General features: G+C 41.9%; 2 protein-coding genes across 2 annotated transcripts in view; one reads left to right on the forward strand and one right to left on the reverse strand.

Moving 5' to 3' along the window:
- LOC132959352 (prolactin receptor-like) overlaps nucleotides 1–3,504 on the reverse strand; it is a 28,498-nt gene extending 24,994 nt beyond the window's left edge. Inside the window, exon 1 of the mRNA XM_061032278.1 lies at nucleotides 3,238–3,504. The gene's annotated coding sequence lies outside the window, so the exon portion shown is untranslated. The remainder of the gene's footprint in view (nucleotides 1–3,237) is intronic.
- An 8,111-nt stretch (nucleotides 3,505–11,615) lies between these two features.
- LOC132959347 (cytochrome b-245 heavy chain) lies at nucleotides 11,616–20,820 on the forward strand. The gene is made up of 13 exons (XM_061032275.1): nucleotides 11,616–11,762; nucleotides 12,387–12,479; nucleotides 13,939–14,049; nucleotides 14,173–14,257; nucleotides 14,867–15,015; nucleotides 15,935–16,116; nucleotides 16,512–16,644; nucleotides 16,787–16,879; nucleotides 17,349–17,602; nucleotides 18,683–18,845; nucleotides 19,564–19,710; nucleotides 19,902–20,026; nucleotides 20,149–20,820. Exons 1-13 carry the CDS (start codon nucleotides 11,718–11,720, stop codon nucleotides 20,264–20,266), a joined length of 1,698 nt encoding a protein of 565 aa, XP_060888258.1. The 5' UTR covers nucleotides 11,616–11,717; the 3' UTR covers nucleotides 20,267–20,820.
- Nucleotides 20,821–21,188: the final 368 nt, after the last annotated feature.

Consider the following 21,188-nt stretch of genomic DNA (forward strand, 5'->3'; position numbering starts at 1 on the left):
TCAACGCATGTCTGTACATCTGGTTCAGGATCATTTTCCTAATTGATAATCTGCCCGTTACCTTGTCAATTAATCAATCACTCGCTCTACAACTAGAAGGAAAAACATTCACAAGAAGACACAAAGAGAGATTCTAAAACTGTGTACTTCACTTGTCATGTAGGAGCAGAGAGAGACCAACTTTGACCTGTGCAGAAAGGTAACCTTGTCCAGCATTCAGTCCTACATTCAGGCCAGATGGATGGAAAGATTCAGAGAAGAGATTAAAACAAAAGCATTCCATCCTGCAGACGGCACGATCAGCTGATCATACAAACATTATTACATATCTGTTTCAAGGGGGTTTATTCAGTTGACTTGACTTGGTTAGAAACAACAACAATCAAAGGCCAGGTTCCAGATTAGCCTCATCGAGCATTCAACAGGTTTTCAACAATCAGAAAGAACATCCAGAGTCGAGGAGATAATGCACCAAAAACCTGTGACAGAATGCCTCCAGAGGTCGACTGTCACAAAAATCACCCTGAATCCCGAGCGTCTCATGCTGACCGGTCGTCTTTCAAAACCGATTGTTGATGTGTTTTAGTCTGATTGCACCGTGAGCGGCGGCTTCAGGATTAAGCATGTACCTGCGGGATGTGGGTCAAACTTCACACGCATGTATTTTACAAAGCACTGCTCACTTTAAGCTTCTAAAGATTTTATCCGAGACTCAGCTCCTTAAATTCAAAATGTCACTGGATGAACTCCAAACAGTCTTCCATTTATGACAACGCCTGCAGCAACAGGTACTCAGAATCTAATGCAGAGCTCTTAAAGGGAGTTCTAAAGAGCTTCTGTTCATTTCTGATGTTATTTTGAAGACAACAAGACAAACTGTTGGACGGGATAATAATTCATCTGCATGGCCTGACTTTAACTGTGCTGGCGAAGAAAAGAAGCAGAAAATCTTCGGCGGCAGAGAGACGGCGACAGTGGAGATGTGATTAAACGTGGTGATGTGATTAAACATGCCGTCTTCAAAATGCAGAACAAAAAGCCGAGTGAAGTTTCTATGAAGGGAGCAGCTCTTAGTCTTAGTTTCAGATGAATCCTGAGGGGTCCCAGGGACACAGTTACGACTAAAGACACAATATGTTCTTCTTTGAGGTGTGGTCTGATTTACCCGCCTTGTCAATCTTATCTTTCACAACACATGTGGACATCCAGGAAGGGCAGTTACCAGACCTTTTGACACCCAGAGAAACCTTTGGGATCAAATCACACTTGTGTGGCCCGGGTCATGACCTTAAAAAAAAAAACGACTCAAGACACGAGCTAAATGCTTTTGTTTGATCGATAAATAGATCTTCCAAGAGTTTCATCATAGTTCGACAGCTGGGTCGCTGACAGAAGAGCTGAAGGTGCAGAAAAACATCAACAGGTGAGCTCGAAGGAGGTATTAAAGATTGTCTTATCGCAGATAAACACAATCGAGCCGACGTGTTTGGCAACAGCCTTTGCCTCCAATAAAGACATTAAGGGTGATAAAGACGTTTGCAAAAGCAGCTGATATTCATGATTGTGTAAAAGAGTCAAACGGTTCACGATCAGATTAAACTAAAAACACAAACTTTCAGGAATACCCAGGAAATCTGCTGCTGTGTTCAGTTCATTTTTACAGCTGAAAACAGAACAGCAGATTCAGTCGCTGCAGGTTACTCACAGAGAAAGATCTGACCGTTTCATAAAAGAGGACTTCAGTAAATTGGTTTCTTTCTTCAACCTTTTTCTAATCGAGAGCTCTTAAACATGAAGAGTCCTGTCGCTGCAGGCTGCATTCATGAACCTGCATATCACCCCGCTTATCCGGCTACTCGTTTGAGGAACTAATTCAAATATTAGATGATAAAGAAAAGATCATTAAGTGTTGCCGAAAAGTGTATTTCAAACTCTAACCCTGTTAACTTGACTTTTATGACCCTGAGGGGAAATCTATGAAAGAGTGTTCGGGCCACATTAAGGGGAATTTTTCTTTTTAATATTTTGTGATTTAAAGTTGTAAATTCCGGAGAATAAACTCGTACATTTATGAGATTAAATTTGTAAATTCAGGAGAATAAACTCGTTATTTTAGTCTACAGTTATATCAGACGAGCAGCAGCCCTCTGTAGGAAAATGAGAAACGTGGAGCATCTTGTGAAGTTATACTTTAGTGAACTTTTCACAAATAAGGAAATACTTTCTGGTGTCGTATTTACTGACTGTGCTTTAAAACAACAGTTTGACAAAGTCTGAAAATACCCCATGAGCTGTTTTGCGGCTTTACTTATGCCGATATGAAACTACACGGTCGTTTGTCACATCAGCATCACATTGACTTGCAGCTGAATACAAACAGTTGAAGACATATTAACACAAAAACAAAAAGGTAAAACAGCTGAAAACACAAACCGTCATCCTCCGCCCCCTGCAGTAAAATCTGAGCTCAAAGTCAAATATGTATTGAGGTTATATTTACATCATTATCTTTTAAGTGTCCATCCATTTGAAAGGGTCAGCATGAGCACTTAGGCACACCGTAGTGACCTGTAATGTAGCTGTGAAGGGTCACAGTTAATAAACGAGGTGAAATATGTCTGTAAATATTTGCAGGATACATAATCAAGATGTTTGCTGAACAAAGAAAACAGCTGCATGAGGTCAGAATTTGACTGAGCAGCAAACAACAAACATAGAGAAGATGTGAAGCAGGTAGAAAAGTTGACTGATTTAAAGTGTCCTTATTAGGCCTCTTCAACAGGTGATTGTTTAAACAGCAGGTAAACACACCCTGTGCTGCTCTTATTTCAAATTAAACTGATACTTCACATATTTAAAGTTTACAGTGTTTCAGACATTCAGGTTATTTTGCTCTCATTGATCCCTGATCAGACAAACTAAGCAGATTAAAGATGTAAATGTGACCTCTGGAAACTTCTCATGGTAGTTTCAGGTGTTTTTTTTTTTAAGACATTTTAAATACAAATGATTTATCAAATATAAAACTAGAATAATGAAAAAAACATCTATGAATGTCAATAAATAAATAATGAATGTACTCCAGAACTATAGCAGAATAATCCCACTGTCCTCCTAGTTACCTGCACTTTTAACATTAAAGAGGTATTCTTCAAAACTTTTAATTACTGAGGTACACCTGTGCACGAGCGCTCGACTCACGTTCGCTTCAGATTATAGAAGATGAATCCGTCTTACCTCTAAAGTAAATAAACCGCTTCTAGATCCTCCTGTTGCCGATTAAAAAACCTCCTGCAGAGAGATTCCTCGAACACAGAGCAGCACCGGGACCGGGACCAGGACCAGGACCAGGACCAGGACCGGCCGGTAGCCGGGCGAAGCAGCCGGTAGTCCGGGTGAACTCTCTGCGAAGAAGCGGCGCCTGGTGGTGGTACAGCTGCTGTTAGCTGGTGGGCTGTCAGAGGAGTGTTGCGTTCACTGCCGTCGATGAGTATTTCAACCCCTCCTTCTCCTCTGTAACAAGATTTTCCTCCACCTGGTCCCGCGCGTCCCGCGTCATGAGCCAAACACCAGCTGGTTCCCGGCCACCCCTCTCTGAAAACCAGCCCCCCTGTCCGCTCCTCTCTGGCTGCACGGAGGGGGAAGTACGGAAGACAAATAATGCCATGAAGATTAAAAAATGGTGCATGTCAAAAAAATATTCAGAGTTAAAACTACTGCATGAAATATCAAAGTCTGAATTTTAACCTAATGTACGGAAAGTACGGAAGACAAATAATGCCACGAAGATTAAAAAATGGTGCAAGTCAAAAAATAAATATTTAGAGTTAAAACTACTGATTTTGAACCTAATTAATAAAATGACTAACTATAAATAAAACTACAATACTACAATAATAATAATTACGCCTACTTGCACTACTTGCAGAACATACTGATTATTTGGATGTTAGTAAGAGTTTCTAGATCTGGGTCATTCTGTGTAAGTTTACAGGCAACGTGAAGCTACGCGCTAACATGAGCATGCTAACACAACAATGCAGGACACAGGTGATTGCAGGTCAAGCTGAGGATGATTTTGTCCGCCGCTTGTCCTCGCCTCCCTTGTGTGAACGTGAGTGGAGGAGGGTTTGAGGTGTGTCACACCAGCTTCCAAACAAAACTTATTTTTTTGTGATTGTTTTCTGAGCTGCTGTTTCCAAGATCAATAATGATTTTTAACATTTATCATTGTTTTTAAATGGATCCAGATCCCACACTCGCATTTTTTCACGAAAGTATTTCGTCCAATCACATGCCCCCAGCACAACAGCAAATTAATGTCAAGTATACAGCAGATAAGGGTATTTTTAGACCTCCTTAATAGGCTTAGACACTTTTAATGTGTCAACAACAGGGGAAATTAAGTTTAAAAGGGGAAAAATCCAACAAATTCAAATAATTAGCAAAGGGAACATTGCCCTGTAAAGAATTTCTAAGAGGATTTACAAGCTGTGATGATTTTGAGGAAAATCTGGATCCCAAGGCAGCACTGTCAGCCCCACACGATGTGTGAAAGAGCAGTCACCTCCGATCAGCATTAGCTCTGCCCCACAGAGACCAAAATAATCAGATTATTCTTCAGAGCAGCTTATTTGGTTGATGGCTGTGCTGCTGGGCCTCGAGTGCATGTTGCTCCGTTCGTTCACTGTCTCCTCGCTGATGGTTAACCAATGAGAACAGCATGACTGCTCAGTGCCCCGCGGCCAGGAGGCATGACTCAAATTAGCTGGAGAGCATCCTCCTCTCAATGATTCATCAAACAGATCCAAATCCCGGGATGCGGCCACGGAGGCGACGAGGCAGCTAAATGTGAGCTGATGTGAGGGGGCAGGCAAAATCAACACGTCAGTTATCGGAAAGCTACATATTAAAACATGTGGTCGTTCTATAAACCTGTGTTACACTATTCAAGGCCACTGATGTATGGAGGACTCACTGGGGCTCATGTGGATGAGGATCAAATTCAGTTAAAGGGCAATTGTTGTATTTTTAAACCTGGGATCTATTTTTTACATATTACAGGATCTAAACAACGAAGATCGGTTACACTGCTCCCTCACAATCACCAAACTCCATTGACAAAAAAATGTAGCATTGCAGAAATATTTGAGTTTTGGATTGTTCCCTTTTGTTGTATTGTGTAACTTTAATGGTTTATTGTGTGTTCAATCTAGGTGGCGGTAATGCATGCAAAACTGTTTGCCACCTGACATTTTATTCTGCTGTGTGGGAAGATGTAGGGTTTCCTGTGGACTACAACAGGGATGGAGTGCGAGTGGTGGCTCGGTCGAGTGCGGTGGGTCGCCGTTTTTCTACAGTTGCTTCCGGTATGTTTGCTAACATGCTAATGCATAGGCTGTAAGGCGGCATCGCCCAGATGTGCCAACCACTGGAGCAAGGCAAAAGATAAACGGTGTAGATCATGTATCTTTCTGATGTTTGAATGCTTGATGGAGTCTTTATTTAATCTGTGAATCATGATGTATATTTAAAAATCAAATGGCATTGAAAAAAGAGCAAAGACGAGTCTTAGTAAAGCAGAATGCTTTCTCTGTAGGGAGTGATTTGCTTTAATAACATGCTGTTCATGTTTCAGCACAGATTACAGCAAACTCTCCGGGATGTGTGTTACTATGCCGACGAGATTCACTGACACACGTTCTCTTCCTTCCTCATGAACACGCAGAAAAACAAACCTACAATGATGTAAACATTCACTCCAGCCATGCAGGAAGGACCTGATGCATCATTCATGCAGTTTGCAGCGCTGCATAAAGGATGAAGTGAAGAATCATGCCTGCTCTCATGTGGAGCAAAGCCAGAGGAAGAAACTGAGAAGATCCAGAACAGACGAGGAAGGAATAAACTTTAATGAGTCTGGAAGAAAACCTCTCCTGTGTTTGATATCCGGTTCAGATGGTTTACGCTGAGGCATTCATTTTTACTAGACTCTGGTGTTGTAACCAAGACCAAACTAACCGAGACCAAAACCATAAATATGACTGAATAATCATCATCTTGTGTGCAGGGGGCGAGTCACTCACTCAGATTGTAACACTGGGAAGATTGTAACCGGGGGATTAAAATCAATTTATGGACAAAATTAAGTTATTTGTTCTTTTAGATAGAGGCATTTTCCATCTCATCACAGTGATGATGTGGAAAAATAGCCGAGAAGTCTGAGACCAGACCGATTAAACATGCTTTCGATTCTAAGACGAGAGCTTCAGAAAGTGGTGTGAGCTGTTGCTTTGAAGAAGGACTGAAGCTGTTGATTTATAATCATCTGCAGAGTTCTCCTGATGAACCCATTTACCCATTAAGAAACTGATTGTTTCACCTGTCCCCTGCCAACCAATCACAGCGGTCACTTTATTCATGAACCCGGTGAGCCTTCTATCAGCTCATGTTGTCTCTAAATGTATGAGTTCAGGGTTGCTTCCTGCAGCTGTCTCTGCTTCTAGAGAGGAGGTTCTGGTTTATTAAAAAAAAGGACGTCTCGTTTTGGGAACATGAGTCCGTTTCCATGGCTGCCAAAAAGTCCAGAAACTAAAATCCCTGCTGCAGCGACCTCCTAAGATCACACATATAATGGAGAAAACACAGCAGTGTGCAGCACTTTGTGATTATGCATTGTGAAATGGGTCGGTGGTGATGTCACAGGCGCCATGCAACAGATTTATTCTAATCCCCTTCCCCCAGATTAGGAGGGAAATCAGTAGAAGGCCTTTCGTCTAAATTACACTCCCCATGTGAGTTTTGCTTTAACCTTCACCCCCAGCGCTGGGCTTCATCATTCACCGTATGCTGCGCTGCTCCACCCCGTGTTAACTTCTGACTTTTCCATAAGGTGCTCGCCTCACTGTTGACACCTACAGGGTGAGGACTGTTTAATGTTTGTTATGGCTGAGCAGCAGCAGACAGATCTTAAGGCTCAGCAGCAGCAGATCAGACTGTTACTGATTTACACCACAGGATTATCAAACATAAGCCCTCACACGTTTACTATGAAACCAAGAGCACCTCACTTTCAAAGAACCTTTCTGAGATCTAGAAATGTAACGACCATTCATCCAATTTGGCTTTTTACCCAGAAGTCCCTGAGACTGCCGACATCAATCAGCTGACGACTTGACATTTGAATGTATTTCAAATCATGGAAAGACAACTACTTTCTGCAGATTAGGTGAGAGTAACACCTGGGCTGCAAACTTGGAGAAAGTCGGCGCAATTCTTCACATTATGGGTGTAACACCAGCATTTAAACGATAAACTATTTATGTGCTTTAACACAAAGAGTACCAGATTCATTTTTCTCTGTACTTTTCATTTACATCTCTGTCACAGGGTAGAGTGTAACCATTTGTTTTTTTTTCCACACACAGAATATAAAGTGACACGGTCAAAGATATGCCAAACGACATAAAGAAATCAAAGACCCGGGTGAGTAAGGTCTAAAGTGAATATAACTCAATCACACAGGTGATAGTTTTACTGCATGAGCATATCAACCTCTCAGCAGCAGACGTGCACAAATCTCTGCACTATTAATAAGAAGCGTTCTCAGCAAAAGATGACTTATAGGATCAGGAACTGAGACATCTATACAGAGAGCTTATTAAGACCTTAGGTCCTGTCTCATGGTGTCTGCAGGTCTGGAGGAGGGACTTTGTTATGGTTAGGGCTAAAGATGGAGGAAAAAGAAACAGGTTCAGCCTCTCTCCTCCACTGCTCCTCAGACTGGGGTTGTCAGAAAAAACTAATATTTAGACTTCAATTTGTGATTCTGGTAAAAAAAAAATCAAACGATTCAAGACCTGTTTCCCACAACTGAGTTTCTGTTTTCAATCTTCAAAATTGCAGGCAAACTCCTGCAGACTGTCTAAACTGCACAGGAAACGTTGTGTGTTTCGTTGCTAGATTCTGTCATCGTAGGAGAGTTGGAAAGATAAATAAGCTCTATGAATTTATGATAACAGTGTTAAGATGTTTGTGTAAATATTTATGAAATTATTCCTCCAGCTCAGCAGAAAATCCAAAGATAAATGTGGCTGGTGTGAGGACATGGTGCATTTTCTTATGCATGTTTTTGTGGTACACAAATTGTGAGTGTGTGTTTCTGTGTATGTGTGTGTGTGAGAGTGTGTGTTTCTGTGTGTGTGTATGAGTGAGTGCGCGTGTGTGTGTGGTTGTGTGATCAGTATTGCACTCATTCTGTCACATCTCATGTTTGTCACTCTGCAATTAAACTTCAACCCTGTTCTGTCTGAATTATGTATTTTCCCAACTCGCTACGACAACCATCTGTCTGCGACCGACACGTGGATGAAACACAGACATCCACACAAAAGTCATTTTTTGTTTTCTCTCTTCATTAACACAATTTTTACAAACATTTGATCGTTTTAATGATGTCAAATTAAACCAAAGAAACATGTTTTAGCGCTTCTCTCGCAGCTTGACACTGATGACGAGCCTCTGAAAGCTGGACGTCTTCTAGTCTTCATTTTTTACATTAAAACTGATCAAATACAACCATCAATGCATCACAACCTCTGAAATATATGCTTCTAATAAAGTATAGAAGTAGTGTAAAGTGGTTCTGCAGAGGTGACTTTTAATGCACTCATCCTTCACACTCTGTTTCCTGCTAGGTGGCAGTAGCAAACCAACATTGTGTTGAGTTGAAACCAGCTCTGAGGAGTGTTAAAATGAACATGTTCAGAGGGTTCCCTGCAGAATAGATAAAACAATCAGGCACATATCTAACACAGTATGTGGTGCCTCACTCAGGAAGGGCTTTATGAGTTCAGTAGTCAGGGTTTTAGGTCCATGCGGCGTAGTCTAAGGCCCCCCATTTAAACTTTTTGTGATGTAATCGCTGAGGTTTAATTCCTGCAGACAATCAGCAGCGATCTGATTGACAATAATCCTGAGTGAAAGTTGGAGTTCAGCAATCGAGCTGAAAGCACCAGAGCTGCAGAGTGCTGCAGACTTTCACAAACCCTGATACTGTTGTTGTTAGTCTGAGGTTGTTGATGCTCTGAAGCTATCAGATACCACGTGTTTAAGGTCTACAGTCTCTTCAGAGATTGATTTTTGACAACCTTACCCCAAACTCATCCCCTGAACTTTGAGCAGGGATTGTGGACATTTTTAAGACCCAAAGACGCTCTCCACATCCCTAGAAAGTCCCCAAAGAACAGTCGAAAACCTTTTTCTACAACCTCTGATCCTCAAGACCCAAATCAAGTACCCCAAGAGTCAACAGATCTGCAGAATTAAAAACACTTCAGGGACTGCTGGATCTTCTCCTTACATGATGGGAAATGTTTCATAGACAGCTTCTATGAACACAGAGAGGGAGAAGGAAAAGGTTTGCAGCTCGGCTTTAATCTGAGTTTAATGATCAATAATCAAAGTTTAATAATCACATGATGCAATAAGAAACTGTTCTAAAGATGCTCGTGTTGTTCAGTCCTGCAGTGAGGCACATTTAGACGCTACTTCAGGTGTTTCTGTCTCTACAGTTCAGCGAGAAACAGGAAGCATGTGGCAATTCATCTTCTGTTTTACTTCATGTTTAGAAATTTGTCACTTCCTTAATTCAAAGTGTCACCACTGAGCATCAAGTTCCTCCTGAATGGTCCCCTGGGTCCAGCCAGGAGGGCGCCGTTTCAGAATCAACTGCTTCGAGTTATGTACGGAGGGTCCTAACCACCGCCCTCTGCCGCGTGTCATCCCCCGCTCTCTCCTCCTAATGTCTCTCTTTAGCTGTCCCATCTAATAAAGCCAAAATAGTGATGTCACTGAAATGTGTGCACCAATTAGAAAGATGCAAAAACAAGCATGCTCAGACTGGGTGGATTTTAAGTCAAGACCACCACTGAGCGGCACCGAACTAATAACTTTAATTCATTCATAATTTGATTTTTATCTCTCGGTTACAACCGTAAACTAAGTGAGTGACACGCCCCCTAAACACAAGATGATGATTATTCAGTCATATTTATGGTCTTGTCTAGTTCTTGTCCTGCCTTGGTCTTTGTCATGACTCGGTCTCGATCCCTTAATGTCTTGGTCTTGTCTCTGTCACGGAGCAAATCTCGGTCTCGACTCGGTGTTGGAGCTTTCTGGTCTTGGTCTTGTCTCGGCCTCGATCCCTAAATGTCTTGGTCTTGTCTCGGTCTCGATCCCTAAATGTCTCGGTCTTGTCTCGGTCTGGATCCCTAAATGTCTCGGTCTTGTCTCGGTCTGGATCCCTAAATGTCTCGGTCTTGTCTCGGTCTGGATCCCTAAATGTCTTGGTCTTGTCTCGGCCTCGATCCCTAAATGTCTTGGTCTTGTCTCGGTCTCGATCCCTAAATGTCTCGGTCTTGTCTCGGTCTGGATCCCTAAATGTCTCGGTCTTGTCTCGGTCTGGATCCCTAAATGTCTTGGTCTTGTCTCGGCCTCGATCCCTAAATGTCTTGGTCTTGTCTCGGTCTCGATCCCTAAATGTCTTGGTCTTGTCTCGGTCTGGATCCCTAAATGTCTTGGTCTTGTCTCGGTCTCGATCCCTAAATGTCTTGGTCTTGACTCGGTCTCGATCCCTAAATGTCTTGGTCTTGACTCGGCCTCGATCCCTAAATGTCTTGGTCTTGACTCAGTCTCGATCCCTAAATGTCTTGGTCTTGACTCAGTCTCGATCCCTAAATGTCTTGGTCTTGACTCGGCCTCGATCCCTAAATGTCTTGGTCTTGACTCAGTCTCGATCCCTAAATGTCTTGGTCTTGACTCGGTCTCGATCCCTAAATGTCTTGGTCTTGACTCAGTCTCGATCCCTAAATGTCTTGGTCTTGACTCAGTCTCGATCCCTAAATGTCTTGGTCTTGACTCAGTCTCGATCCCTAAATGTCTTGGTCTTGTCTCGGTCTCGATCCCTAAATGTCTTGGTCTTGACTCGGTCTCGATCCCTAAATGTCTTGGTCTTGTCTCGGTCTCAGAGCACTCTGGAGATCACATCAGTACAGGAAGTTGTTTTAAGTTGTCTCCTTCTTCCTCTTTGCTGCTTGATGTGCTTGTTGAGAGTTTCATGAAGGGACAGAGATTTATTCATTTATTTAGTTAATCATAATCTGCACACTTTTACTCATGGGGCATGCTTTTGCACTTTGTATGTTTAATAGCATGTCTGTGTTTTATTAAGAATATATGTGACTCTACCTGCAACCAAATGGACCTACAGGTGCAAAGAAAGTCACCTGAACCTTCTGGACTCAGTTTTAATGAAGGACAGCAAATACTCAAAGGGCAGAAGGAAAGCTTCCCGGCAGTCGATAATAATTAATTTCCTTCAGTGACTCATCAGGAGGACAAATTCAAAATAATAAACCCATGATTCCAGCTTCTTTGATTTGAAGGGAAAGGTATTTTGTGTTTGGATCTGTAGATGCCACATTCACGATTTATTTATTCAAAAAATGTTTTTAATGATTTCTTTTTGGGCTTTTTATAGCAGCAACGGGCGTGACGACAGGCCGTACTTCACCAGAGGTTCACTTCCTTATATGTTTCTGAAAAGGTTATAAAATGTGAGTACTCTCCTCCTTCACTGTTTCCTGCTTCCTTCTCTGTTCTCACATTAACACACTCTCCTCCGCACACTCGCACATCTTTTCAGAAGCTCTCTCAGCATGGGGAACTTTGCAGCCAATGAGGGACTCTCTATCTTTGTCATTGTGAGTATATCTTAAATCATTTCTTTGAGCCTGCTTGTGGTTCTGTGCTCCTTTCTTAATTTCTAGTTTCAGGAGGATGAGCACTTTGTTTACGTACATATTTATCATATTTGATGTTTTGAAAAATCACTAAAACAAACGTCTGTGAATGGAGCTGAAGATTTAGCCTCAATAATTTAGGTTTTAAAGAAACATGTCTTCTAAAGGCTGAATTTCAATGCAGAACTTTGGACATCTTATTTATTATTTTATGAAGACAAAGTTAGACTTGAGGTCAACAGTCTCAGCTTCACACATTTAAACACGACAAGATCGTTTTCCTACATCGGTGATCCCAGCCAAAGGATGAAGAGGTCAAGACATTAAATATGTTTCAGCTGCAGACATTTCTTCCGAAAAACTGATAATAAAGACATTTCCGGCGTTGATTCAAACAAAGCAAACTTTAGCAAACACTGATGAAGGGCGTCACAGTTTACGTTTCTGCTACAACAGAAAGACGCATTTCTTAGCACAATATCTCTTAAATTATTGTTAACACTGTCAAATCTCAGGACAATGATCTATGCCTGTTTGTGCTGATGTTTAGATGATATCTGAAATAAGTTGCCGTGTGTGTTACAGCTGGTGTGGCTGGGGATCAATGCCTTCCTGTTTGTGCATTTCTACATGGCCTTCCTGGTGGAGAGATGGTTTTACACCAGAGTCCTGCTGGGGGTGAGTCTGACCTGCAGAGTCTGCTGCAAACAAACATCCACCCACCCATCCATCCATTATCTAGACCGCTTTCCCATGCGGGGTGGCTGGAGCCGATCCCAGCTGCCATTGGGCGAGAGGGGCGGGGTACACCCTGGACTGGTGCACTTCCATTCCTTCCTCTTTTCAAGTTCTTTATCAGCAAGTAGCATGCATCAAAACCTTCATGCTCTTAATTATATATTAAGCCTATAACAGCCTGCAGAGTGCGACACAAAAACAACTTCTTCAAGCGACTCGTGAGGACTTTAGGAAAGTGTGAAACAAATTATTTCCAAAAACAGGAGCCGGCCTTTTTCAGTTCCTCTAAATGCAACGGCTGCCACCCTGAAGCACAACACTGAGTCGTGTAGTCTGAACATTTGATGGTTTCTTAGTCTTACATGATACGTAACACATTCGATTTTGACTATTGGTGGTGAAAAACCAGCAAAGACGTCCTCTCCCGCTCTGGGACATACACATATCAGTGTTGCTTGTTTCTTTAACTTTAATGAGGCCGAAAGTAAAAAAACATAAAATCCTACCACTGATATAACTTTGTGCAGCGAACGCACACGATGAGAGGAACATAAACACAACTCTACAGATCCAGATCTTGAGGTGTGACGACTTATTTAAGGTCACTGAGTTTTAATCAGAACAGAAGAATTGTTACTTCCTTCTTGTTACAGCGTGAAAACCCCCAGACCTGCAGAACACTGACGGATATTTCCAGGCGTCTCAGAGGCGTCGAACACGTCCACCCCTTCACTAATCCTTATCTTAAACACCGTCTATAACAATCAGAGCGGCCGGCAGTGGGGTTAAAGGGTTAAAGTTTGCTCTGCGTTGACAGCTGCTTCATGAAGCACTGAACCAACACCACACACACACACACACACACACACACACACACACACACACACACACACACACACACACACACACACACACACACACACACACACACACACACACACACACACACACACACACACACACACACACACACACACACACACACACACACACACACACACACACACACACACACACACACACACACACACACACACACACACACACACACACAGCTGCATCTGAGCGAGCAGAAGCGAAACAAATGCGTCTTTCGATCTGTTCAGTCTGATAACTCTCTAAAAGAATTGCAAAATAAATAAATAAATAAATCTAGATTTATTATTTATTAGATTTATAAGATAAAGTCTTTTAATGTGGAGGCCCCATAATGATCGAGAACCAAAGTTGGTTGCTGCTTAATTCAAACGTAGAAGAAACGTCTCTCTGAGGTTCAACTTGACAATCGAAAAACGCTACTGAACTCTAAAGGACAGCACTGCGTGTTCTATGACTTTTCCTGAATATTATTTAAAAATGACACCTTGAAGTAACCTATGACTCTTCTTTAACCTCTCAGCATGCTCTGTCCTGGGCCAGAGCTCCCGCCGCCTGCCTCAACTTCAACTGTATGCTCATTCTGCTGCCAGTCTGCAGAAACCTGCTGTCCTTCCTCCGAGGCTCCATCCAGGTATAAAAAAAGAACGTAAAAACACAAGACGGTTTAAAAAAAACTTTAAATAAATGCTTTTAATTTAATGGCAGCAGATAAGGGATCGGTGGCAATGTTTGTTTTTCTTTTTTTTTGTTTTAGTACTGCAGCCGCACCGCAGCTCGACAACTCGATCGAAACATCACTTTTCACAAACTGGTGGCATACATGATCGCCTTTCATACAGGTATTCTCTCTAAAAAAATGTTTGTACTAAAACAAAAAATACTTCCACCTTTACTCTAAATAACAACAGCAGAGTAACTCTTTCCTTTACTGCACCAGGGTAATTTAACATATCTTTCAAATGTGTACAAACATGCCTCTGATTTTCGGTCGTAAGACGCGCAAATGTGATCTTATGAAGAGGCCAGATGTTTATGTTCCTAATTTAACATCCCATGTCTTATAATATGGGAATTACAATAAAAATGCTAACATTGCACATTATTATGCCATGAACTGTAAAATAAAGATGCAAAAAAAATGATTGAGCCCTGTGGTACCCCAAGCAATTTAAAATGTGTGTGCAGAAAAACGATCATGTAGGAGATTTTTGCTTCTGCAGATGAATTAATTTTTGATTTTTAGACAACACAAAATATATAAAAAGCCCTGCCGAGCCGTGATTGGTTTAAAGCCTTTTGCAACTCACCGAATTTCCTTCTTTGGCTGTGAAATTGAAAGTACCTGCCGTTATATTGAGCATTTTTTTTTTTTACATCTTTTGAAAAATATTTCTACAACTCAAAGTCATTTTCTCATTATATTTGTCTCCTTTCTGTCCTCCTCGTAGCCGTGCACATCGTCGCACATCTGTTTAACTTTGAGTATTTCATGGACGCCCAGCTGAATCGAAACAGCAGCTTTCTACCCTACATCCTGTCTGAAATCGGCAACGGGAACAACACCTCCTACTTGAACCCCATTAGGACTAATGAGACGGTAAGATATTGTTAGAGGAGATCAAACATTTACGTTTATGTCAGTGTTGTAGAAAAACCAAAGGGGCTTCTCCTTGTTCTTCTTCAATCATACATGCAGCTGGAAGCCTTTTGTGTTGCTTAAATCTGTGAAATCCCCTCTGCATTATTGCTACATTATGTGTCATACAGGAAGAAATACTATTACTTTATCCAACAGACTTCCTCTTTGGATATATTTGTCCCCATATATTGGGATCATTAGAGAACTTCTTGTTTTAAGTCTCAAGATGCATTTTCTTTAAAAGCCAAAATCATGACAGAAGAAGTGGATCTTTTGAATTTAACGAGTGATAAAATATGCAGCTTCTTTTTGCTCCTTTTTTTGTGAATCTCAGGTCTGAAATAAACAAAAAGTCTTGCAAAAGAACAAACCTTTAACCACAAATCTTCTCTTTCTTCGCTCCTAAGCATCACACTGATCTTTTAAGTCTTTCTCACTGCCATTTAAGCATGAAAATGTTTGACTTAACTAAATATCTGGATTATTTCTCCTGCTCTCAATATTTCCAAAGATCAGGTCATGTGCTGTCCTCAAACTGTACCTTTTTTAACCTTACATCCCAAGCAGCAGTGAGAGGAACTACTGAATGACAAAACAGGCAGTTGGTACATTAAGGGAGTTAGCCAATAGACATGACCTGTGGGGGTGTTTATAGCTTTCAAGAAAAGAGAGGAACTGTTTGTAACATCGACTCACACCATGATTAATCAACTTTTAGATCTTATAAGAGTGGAAATGGCAATAAAAGCTTTTAAATCTGATAATGAATCAACATCTGATGAGTGGAAAGGAATCAAACTTCCTGAATCTGACATTTTGAACTTAAAGGTCCAATCAGTGAGATGTGCAGTGAGTGAAATGATGCATCTTGTTGTAGAACCCTACCATCATCATGTTCACCACCATCGCCGGTCTGACGGGCGTCGCCATCACGCTTGCCCTCATCCTCATCATCACTTCGTCCATGGAGGTCATCCGCAGGTCGTACTTCGAGGTGTTCTGGTACACACACCACCTCTTCATCATCTTCTTCATCGGGCTGGTTTTCCACGGCTTCGGGTAGGGGGCCACAAAAACACAGTTCATTTATTTCCTGGAATAGTCTGATTTGAGTCTGTGTTTTTAAAGATGTTAATGTATTCCTAACATTTGATTGAAAAAGCTTTGTGCACGTGTGACTGAGACAGCTCGCTGCATTTCACTTCTCTTAACCATAAACTATATAGAGAAGTGGACGCAGCTTCTTGGTTTAAAAGTGAAACAAATGCACAAGTATCTAAAACCTGCATTCTGTCAGCAATTTTTGATAATAAAACACAAGAAATACCCGATATTTGGTACTTTCTATTTTTGTTGCAGTGGTATCAAAAAAGTAATCGATATTGTTAGATTTTTACTAGAATCCTATTGAGATAAACCTACAGCCAGTAAACGTTCCTTTTCACTGCATGCAGGCGTATCGTGCGAGGACAGACGCTGACTAGTCTGAACGCAAGCGACCCCAAGGCTTGTGCCGACCAGTTTGAAAACTGGGGAAAGAACGGCTCCAACTGCGCCGTCCCGGTGTTCGCTGGAAACCCACCGATGGTGAGTGGATAAAGACTGCAGAGGGTTCAGTTTGTATGCCATCTGATCAAAGACTTTAAAAACACTTTAAACATGTAACATCTTCTTCATGCTGTTACTGTTATTTGCAGTCATTGTTTTCCTTTATTTCCTCTCTGACCAGACGTGGAAGTGGGTGGTTGGGCCCATGATCCTCTACGTGTGTGAGCGCCTCGTCCGCCTCTATCGATCCCATCAGAAAGTGGTCATCACAAAGGTGAGTATGTGCTATAGTGCAGATAAATAATGAATCACTCACTTGTTTTGAGTGAGTGAATCTATTTTCCTGTAGTTGTTTGGCAGATTCTAAAACACGTTGAATAAAGCAACATCGTTCACATGGACTCAGATTAAATTTTGATGCTTTTTTCCTGAATAAAAAGCTACAGAACATCATTTATTTAAATTTGGATTCAAGCCGGACTCATTTATAGTAACAGCAGGAGGAAAACCTTCACAAGCATCCAAAACTTCAGCGACTTTAGGGGGTATTTTGATGCAGATCCAGATTTGAATGATGGACAAAAGACTTTTTGTTTTTATGCAAATTAACTAAATTACTTTGTGCAGAACTTTAAAGTTTTAACTATTTCTGAAACAAGTAAATCAAGCAGTCAAAAGTGAGATTTGGTTGCAGCTCTGATTTGACAATTCATCCTCATAAATAACTCGTACCTGTCCGTCAGGTGGTGATGCACCCGTCTAAGACTCTGGAGCTGCAGATGAAGAAGAAGGGTTTCCACATGGAGGTGGGTCAGTACGTCTTCATCCAGTGTCCGTCCGTCTCCAGGCTGGAGTGGCACCCGTTCACCCTGACCTCCGCCCCCGAGGAGGACTACTTCAGCGCCCACATCCGAATCGTCGGTGACTGGACCGAGGCGCTGTACCAAGCCTGCGGGGGGGACAAAAACGAGACTCAGGAGGCCTGGAAACTGCCCAAGTATGACAACAGGGGAGGGGGTGATAAAAGTGGAAATCGTTGCCTGAAATTGCCGGTGATTGCTCTAGATTGCACCGTTTGCCCCCGTGATCCGGCTCTCCTTTAAAATCTGTCAGCAGGGGTCACATTTACAGCCCTGAGAGGTTTATTGTGTGTTATTCTTTCAGAAAAGACCTATTATATTAATAACCTTTCAACCATCTCGTCAGTTTTGTGCAGGGAACCTGCTGAGCAGCCGATTCTTTGTTCTGTTCTCTGCAGAGCAGGAAATGAAAGGAAAGGCTTTTATTCTGAAGACATTACCTTCAGGGCACTTTGATGGTTACACTTTACCTTCACATGTTCAAACATACCTCAGAAATGCCAGGAGGATATTGTTTTTTTGGAGAAACAATTGAAACCATCAGGATTGTGATCAAATGAGGAAATAACAGAATTATTTTCAGTGCAGTTTATAAAAAATCAAATTCTCTCTAAGGACTCACGTTTCTGCAAATGCAATGACATAGAACCTGAAGAATTAATGAGTGAAGTGAAACGTTTAGCTGAATTTCCCGGAAACTCACTTCTGCTAATCTGGTTTCTTTGTATTTTAAGCAGCGTGTCTGTTTCAATGAAAAATAATTAGGTATAGAAAATGAAGCTGAGAGACACTCGTGGACTCACTGATGGACACTTGAAGGATTTATAACCATGTGCTTTGAGACACCATGTTTTAAATCAGCACAATCTTTGTTGTTTTAATGATCTATAGAAAAGAGCTGGAGCTTTAAAAATACTTCAGGTCATCAGTCATGGTTTAAACAAAACCTGCTTCTAGAGAAAGAGCACAACTTAAATTCACAAATACGTCAACAACATGCAGGAGCTCACTGCCATGTCTGGTCATTAAAAACACGATATTTCCCAGTATCAGGCGCCTGGGACATATTTTTTGTTGTTGCCTTGGTAACAAAACTTGCATCGATATCTAAGATTCCTCCTAGAATCCTATCAAAGTTTAAAATTCTGACAAGTTTGTTGTAAAGCCAAGTGACACCTGTGAGTTCAGTCTCTCACGTCTGTGTGTTTCTGTTTCAGGTTGGCCATTGACGGCCCGTTCGGCACAGCCAGTGAGGACGTGTTTCGCTACGAGGTTGTAATGCTGGTCGGCGCGGGAATCGGCGTGACTCCTTTCGCCTCCATCCTCAAGTCTGTTTGGTACAAACGCATCCAGAACAACCAGGAGGTCTTCACCAAGAAGGTGAGCCAGGCTTTGACATCAACAGAAAAATGAGGGAAACATTCAGGTTCACAACACATCACAAAATGTTCATTTGCAGAGAAATAACGAGAAATGCAAACGTTAAAAAGAAAACTGAATTCATAGCAAGCACCAGATATCCTCCTTTGAGCTCTGTGAGTTTTTCTGGAGCTTCATGTGGACTTCATCTGCAGACAGTTTGCAGTCGTCACAGAAATTGAAACTCAGCATCTGATTTCAAACCTCTATCAGCCTTCTCATTCAGGAGAAAGGAGGGCGAAAAGCTTCTGCAGATGAAGACGTGGTGTGGAAGAAAGCTCTAAGAAACAGCTGCTAAATAAATCATTAACTCATTTTTCAAAGTTTAAAAACACTTCAAACTGGAGTGCGGTGGATGAAATTTAAAAGGAGCTGACTGCACTCGAGTGGATGAATCTCAACTAAGATCTACTGATGAAAACCGTGTGATAGAGCTGTAAGCTGCAGAAAAAGCTGCTTTACTTAGCCGGCCATTGTTTAAATATTATGCAAAGTCAAGAAAACACTTTCATGCATGCACATCATTTTAAAATCTCAGATTGAAGTTGAAGGATTTGTAATTTCTGGAGCTTTTAAATGATCTTAAGCTTGTGTTTGTCCGTCTGTTGTCGACAAATTCACCTTGAGGTTGTTTGTGAAATAATAATTCAACATTTGGTTGTTGTGGTTTCCTCTTTAGATCTACTTCTACTGGCTGTGCCCCGAGACGCAGGCCTTCGAGTGGTTTGCAGACCTGCTGCAGTCTCTGGAGGGTCAGATGACGGAGAAGGACATGGCCGACTTCCTCAGCTACAACATCTACCTCACCCGCTGGAAGGAGGCCGAGGTATGAGACATTTTACTGCACAACTTCTACTGATGCTATCTCTAAACGAAGCTCAGAACATGCACACAGTCCAGTTCCTCTAACTCCTGAAGTCAACACATCTGTCCTCATTTCCCAAACTGTGAAGGTGAAGAAACACCTCCAGGTTAATTGTTTACATTCAGAATCATGTGGTGTTTTTCCTCCATCAGGCGGCTCATTTCCGTGTTCAACACGAGGCGGAGAAAGACCCAATCACAGGACTCAAACAGAAGACTCATTATGGGAAACCAAACTGGGACAATGAGTTTGCCAATATAGCATCACAGCACCCGGGGTGAGGCCTCTTATCATCCTGTAACACCATACTGACATGGAGAACAGCAGAATGAACCATTATTACTGCTTCCATTACCTCCACAGTATCATAAATAGATGTTGTTTGTGTGTTTCCTGCAGAACTAAAGTGGGCGTGTTCCTGTGCGGCCCACCTGCGCTGGGGAAATCCCTTGAAAAACAGTCTTTGTCTCACTCCGAGGCCAACGTCAAGTTTATCTTCAACAAGGAGAACTTTTAAAAGAGACGTACAGAAAACTCTCCAAGTCGTGTACTGAGCACGACGATGATGCGCTCTCACTAACTTTTAGCATTCTGAACAAAGATTTACATCTGTCACTTCTTCTCCTCTGTGTTGCTCACCGAAAAACGTTTTGCAAAGAAGCCGTTGTTGCTCAAAAAGCGACGAAATAACCCTGCGGTGTTTTCCACATTCCCCCTCTTCTCCTTTTTCTCTTACATCAAAACTGAAACTGCTGCTTTCAAAACTTCCTATTTTTGTTTGACTTCCTTTGCCGGGGCGGAGGAGCGGCCTCGAGTGCCCTCGAGCAAGGCGTTATTAAAGCTTGGCCTGTTACAGAGGAGCTACAGCAGCCGTACCTGCAAAGAGACAGAATACAAGGAAAGAGCAGCAGCTTCTGGAACACCTGCACGCTTTCTTTTAGTGTATATAGTATAAGTTTACTCCGGCCATTTCAACACAATGTGCTGCTCGTTTAATCCTGCATGAAGCGTCGTCATATACTCAAATATATTCTCTGTTTGCTCTGGTTGTAAACATTTCTGGAAAGGTGACTTGCCGTCCTGTTTTTATGAATATTTTGTTTTTTAAAGTGGAAGACTTGAGTATTAATCAGGATTTCTGTTTAAGACCACGCCCACTTTACATGTCATGACATTTGAAGTCTGTCAACAAACCCCCTAATGATGAGGAAAGTCCATCCACTCCGTCTTTTGCCCGCTCCACTTTTCAGAAAATGTGTGCTTTATTTCTCTTTTACGATATATTTGGGGCCTTTAGTCGTTATTAGATAGGACACTTGAAGAGAGACAGGTGTGAGGAGAGAGCGGGGGGGGGGGGGGGGGGGGTGACATGCAGCAAAGGGACAAAGTCGGACTCGAACCCGAGGCCGCAACAGGCTATCCTGCACACGCACATGTTG

The sequence above is a fragment of the Labrus mixtus genome, chromosome 24, assembly GCF_963584025.1.
Source record: "Labrus mixtus chromosome 24, fLabMix1.1, whole genome shotgun sequence".
NCBI classification, from domain to species: Eukaryota; Metazoa; Chordata; class Actinopteri; order Labriformes; family Labridae; genus Labrus; species Labrus mixtus.